Source organism: Pygoscelis adeliae, unplaced genomic scaffold, assembly GCF_000699105.1.
Source record: "Pygoscelis adeliae isolate BGI_AS28 unplaced genomic scaffold, ASM69910v1 Scaffold227, whole genome shotgun sequence".
NCBI lineage: Eukaryota > Metazoa > Chordata > Aves > Sphenisciformes > Spheniscidae > Pygoscelis > Pygoscelis adeliae.
Window position 1 is genome coordinate 3,820,103 of NW_008825100.1, and position 5,313 is coordinate 3,825,415.

The following is a 5,313-nucleotide window of genomic DNA, read 5'->3' on the forward strand; positions in this document are numbered from 1 at the left end:
GTCCTCCGCGCAGAGGCTGCCGATCCGGTGAACGGACGGGGTTAACTCCTTCGCGAGGTGTCTTCGGCGGCTCCGTGCGGCCGTGCCCGCCTGCCCGGTGCGCTGCCTTCGGCGCGCACCGCGTGGAAAACTTCGTTGCAGTTTCCTGAGTGGGCAGAGGGGGGCACCGTGCTTGATTGCTTGTCTTAGTGCTTCCAAAACGAGTATCGGGCTGACGGGCAGGAGATGAGGCGCTGTCCCGGGGCTGCGAGTGGGCAGTTTCACCGACGGTTACCGTAGCCCCTTTTTCTCCGTGAGTAAATACACTTACACGGAAGTGTTGCCAGAATACACCAGCCCGAGGTGGAACGTGAAATGTCGTGGAAGAGACGCCGTTTTAGCTTTCTCGTTGCTTCATGCTCGAGGAATTTAACAGCTTCTCATTTCTGGAGTTATCATCGCCTTGTAACATCCCTATGTAAGCTTGGTAACAACAACAGAACGGTAGCAATTCAGGGCAGCTTTTTTTTTTTTAACAAATAGGTATTGGTGAGCAGTTTGTTTCATATGCAAATATGACATTATTTCGTATGCAAGTTATTATTTACGAACAACGTCATACCAGTTGAGGACTAAATCTGGTGCTTTTCATGATTTCACTGAACTTTATGAAATTACTTGTGTTTAGCTGAGCATGGGCTACGACTTTGGAAGCATAAAATAGTTTTACCGTAGTTCTCCCGGTATCGAAGCATTCTTTCAGATTTCTTTCTGTCGTTGCTTGCAGACTGGAGCTAGCAAAGGCTACGGATTTATAGAGTTTGAGTCCGATGACGTGGCTAAGATTGTTGCAGACACCATGAACAACTACCTGTTTTCTGAAAGACTGCTCAAGTGTAAGTATGAGCTGAAGGGTACGTCCTCGTCCTGCTCTCGGTCTGCGTTACACTGTGATACCGGCCTGCTTTGACAAACAGGAAGTTGAACCATTAATACGGCCTAGTGCAAAGGAAATTCTTTTTTTTTTGGACTGTTTGGAGAATCTTAGGGGGTTTTATGAAGTTTTGTCCCAAAAGGATTTTCCGTGGGGCTGAGCTTCTCTTCCTTTTCTTCATGTGTAAAGGACATCCTCAGCAGCCTCTTGGTCACTACTACTGCTTTTACCTCCAGGCTGATGATGCTCGTCGTGTAATCGCGTAACACGAAATCTCAGGGAGCGGTGGGGTTTGCTGTGGAGACGGTTTCTTTAATGTGGAAATTCTTTGTCATCTGTAACTCTTGCAGCTGCTGCAGCTGCTATCTCTGTAGTTAGATGTAAGGGGTTTTTTTGATTAAAAGATTAATGAAATTAGCAAGTTTCTCAGACATGGTGATAGCAACACTTGCTTTGTAAAGGGTTATGAGCTATATATGCATCAACTTGGGAAAAACAAGTTTCTCTGACTGTTTTCTGGGTGAAGCTGGAAAAGCGGTCTTTTCTTCCATTATCCATTATCATTTCTCTTACTAATGAGTATTTCGTTACTTTCCGTTTTCTCTGTTCATAAAATGCTGTACGATTGCGCTGCCGTAGCAGTGGATAATGTTGTTATAACGGGAACTGGATAGCGTTATGTGAGCACGGTTGGTGAGAAGGGTAGCTCTGCTATAACTTGGTGTCATATGTTTACGATACAGGTCAGTTCATATCTCCTGAAAGGGTCCATGAAAACCTCTTCAAAAACTGTAACAAAATATTTCTGAAGCCTTCTCAGCCAGCGGTCAGGCGGTACAATAAGATACGTTCGCTCGTTCAGAAGGCAAAGATGACAAAGCGACTGCTACGAAAGGAGAAACTTCTACGGAAGAGGCTGGCTGAAAAGGGGCTCGATTATGACTTCCCAGGATTTGTAAGTTTGGCATCGTTTCGACGAGTGTTTTATGCAAAACATGTCTAAAGTTGTGCTAAATACAAGAAAATCATGTGTTTTGTGTGGAACTGGTAAAAGAGCTGGAGCACCAGGGAGACTTAACTTGCATTAAGAACTGTATAGAAGCTCCTGGAAATTAGTGTCGTTAATTAGTTACCAGGTTGTACTATATATACCGGTGGGTGTGTGTATATATATATTATATATATAAGTATACCTCTCTACCTTCAGAGAAGAAAATAAGTAACAGCGAAGTGAAGACGTTCCTTGTCTCTGTTACTATAAACAGTTGGATATCCTGTGGTTTTCGTGTTTGTCCGTAGATCACAGAAGAGCGCCAGGGCTTGTCCCAAGCCCTGTGGGGGGCGTTGGCAGAGTAGGTAAGGTCCCAAGACTAGAGCTTCCATCCCTAGACCTTCCCTAAGCTGACCGAGCGTATTGCTCATTTGCAGAGTGCTTGGGTGAAGTGCTTGAATTTTAAGCAATACTGTTTAACGTGGTATTTTTTTAAAATGCACAGTAGCAGCTTTTCTTGCGTTGCTTTGGGTGGTTTTGTTCAAACCGGATTGCCTCTGTGGCACTGTAAGTCATTTTATTAATTCAAACCTAATTGCTGTAGCAAAGATTTTGTAGTTATGAAGCAAAGAAACCTATAGACCGTTAAGTGACTGTTTGCATCTTCACACAAGGAAGTCTGTAGTGATCCACCTGACCTGTCTTGCTTCCTAGGCTGCACAGGAGCTTTCCATAAAGAGAAAAAAAGTTAAAATATCCAAGAAGTCAAAACTGAACATTTCTTTGAGCAGCCAGGTAAGACCAAACAGTCCTGGTGGTACCCAGCACCACGCTCCGCCATTCGCACTGGGGCAGTTGTTTCAGGTCTGCAACTGGTTTCTTCGTATTAATTTCGACACCTGGAAACCTGGATAGTATTTGCTTGAGAGATTTTTGTGCCGGAAGTAGCTCCTTTGAGATGGATTAACACTCTTGAACCGGGGAGGGTGGTTGGATCCTCTCCGTTCTTTCTCCTGTGGGAGTATTGAGCAGCAAAGGCTTCTGCTCAGCATGTTGTAACTAGCAGTGCTTGTCCCGAGGTGCGTCCAGGCAGCGGCGTGTCTGCTGTCAGCCTCTGCTCTTCAGCGCTAACTTGAGGCAGGAGAAACGCAGGGTGCTGGGGACAGTCAGCTGTACACCAGCTACATCCGTGCTTTACACTGGTACGAAGTGATCTCCTTGCTGGCATCCTGCTCTTGGTCTGCGTAACACTGTAATACCGGCCTGTTTTGACAAATAGGAAGTTGAACCATTAACACGGCCTAGTGCTGTCTGCGTCCCCATTTACACACTGTGCGCTCCCTCCTCCCTCGTGCTCTCCAGGCATGGTATTCCAGTATTTTGAAAACTAATGCCAGCTAAAACCAGCAGTAGGGTGAAAGGAAAGCTCAGGCCATCGGGACTGAGATTTGGGGCTCTGACAGTCTGAAAAGTCTGTCGGGTATTAACATTTCTGTTCTGTTTCATCACTGTTGTGAGTTGGATTTTGTTTATTTTTTTAATGTTGCTGGATTTACTTGTGATACTTGGGACAGGGCTGGTTGTGAGGAAGACAGGATAGCTCACGCATTCAGTCAACTGAGTTCTGAGAACTTACTGAGGTAATGAAGCTGGGATGTTTCAGCTCTCCTGTGGGCTTGAAAGTGGCATTTTTGTATGCCAGTCTCAAATACACTTTCCCCCCTTCCCCATTTCTTTTCCTCTTGGTTTTCTTAGTGCTTTGAGTCAGGAAGTACAAAGTTTAGAAGGCAAATGTGTATGATGACATGTTAGAAAATGTGAATTAATTTACATTTGCCTTTCACATATACTTTTTTGAAGATGACACTTTTGTCTGAAGAAATACTGTCTACAAAAATAGCTAGTTATAAAAAGAAAACAATTTTGCCTAACGTGGAAGCGCTGAAGGAGAGCTGGACTGAGGTGCCTTGTGGTACCACAGAGGCAGTGACAAACTTTCTCTGGCAGATGCTTTGCAATGAATCGTGTTTTTCTGATCTTTTCAGGATCCTACTCCAGTCTGTACTCCAGCAGTGCTCGAGCGCCGGAAAGCTGCTCAGGTGGATGATGACACAGAGGACAATGAAATAACTCTCAGACTGCCCCCTGCCAGTGTTAAGAATGCTGTGCAGAGACCGAAGAAGCAGCCAAGAAAAAGACCAAACCTAAAGAAACAGAAATAGACTTAAAATTTTGATGGCTGTAGCCATGTTTTTCCTCAACTCAGAAACTGGCGAGGTGGAGCTTCTAGTGGTTCTGCTGCCCTGGCTCGGTTTGTCTTGACTAGTCTGTTTCAGTCTTTCCTAGGCAAGGAATCTATCCACAAATCCTCCCCCTCCTGTTTTAGCCATCAGGGGACCTACAGTCTTCTCTGCCTTTGCAGATAAATTCTTGACTTTGTGCTCACAAGTGCCGTGCTGTGACACGCCTACAGTCGTGCCAGAACCTTCAGTTAATTCTGTAACTTGTCTCTAGCGCTCACTGTTTTGAAAGAAAATATGAGGCTGTCCATTCAGAACTTGCTGATGTGGGCTGTATCTTACATTTATAATTAATGACGGGTTATTAAAAAAAAAAACAACCATTTTTCAACTGTGTTGGCTCCTGGTAATGGTTCTTCCATTTAACTGAATGTCTGTGTTTCATGCGAGTTCTCACATAGTTACACAAATAGAGGGTGAGGGATTTTTTCCCTCAATTCAATACCTTGAATTTCATCTCCTGTTTGTGATCAGTCAAGATCTGCCTGTACTGTCCGGGGCAGAGGCAGAATACCATGCTGCCTGAGCAAGCCAGTGCCTTTCAACCCTGCTTTCAGCAGTGCCTGGGAAACGGCCTTTGCCAGGATGTGGAGTGGTTGCGGAGGACTTGGAAAGGGCTGGGATTACGAAGGTAGTAAGAGACAGAGGAAGATGGCTGAAGTCACTCGCATTCATGATTCCCATTCCTTTCCCTGTGCAGGCAAAAGATTTGTGTTTGAGAGTGTACCCTACTGTGGAGGACGTAGGGTGACTGTTCTGTTGGCTGGTGGCTTAGCCAGAGTCACAGCTACGCGTTCATTCCTCAGGCAGTTGTGTAAAAGGTATTTCACGCTGCAGAGGTCCCAGGCGTGCACATACTGGTGTACTGCTTTACCTCTGGGCTGACCAAGCAAAGGTAACTTGCTAATTCTCTGGGGTTTTGTGTGCTATAAACGTGCTGTTGCCTGGTTGGGAAAATGTTCCAAGGACCTGCAAAGTGTGGCTGCTTTTAGAGGGACTTCTTGCTGAACTGTGGAGAGAAGCAAATGGTGACAACTAGCTTATGTACAGCTGTTCTCAGAGTGAGCAAGGCTCTTTGAGACAATGCATCAGTAAGCAGGAGCAGTCTG

At 45.3% G+C, this 5,313-nt stretch overlaps 1 protein-coding gene across 1 annotated transcript in view; it reads left to right on the top strand.

The window, feature by feature from the left end:
• Positions 1-4,505, top strand: part of NIFK (nucleolar protein interacting with the FHA domain of MKI67) — a 9,597-nt gene extending 5,092 nt beyond the window's left edge. Inside the window, exons 2-5 of the mRNA XM_009327181.1 lie at positions 767-875; positions 1,657-1,868; positions 2,619-2,699; positions 3,950-4,505. Coding sequence (XP_009325456.1) covers positions 767-875; positions 1,657-1,868; positions 2,619-2,699; positions 3,950-4,126 — 579 coding nt within the window. The 3' untranslated portion in view covers positions 4,127-4,505. The remainder of the gene's footprint in view (positions 1-766; positions 876-1,656; positions 1,869-2,618; positions 2,700-3,949) is intronic.
• The last annotated feature ends 808 nt before the right edge of the window (positions 4,506-5,313 follow it).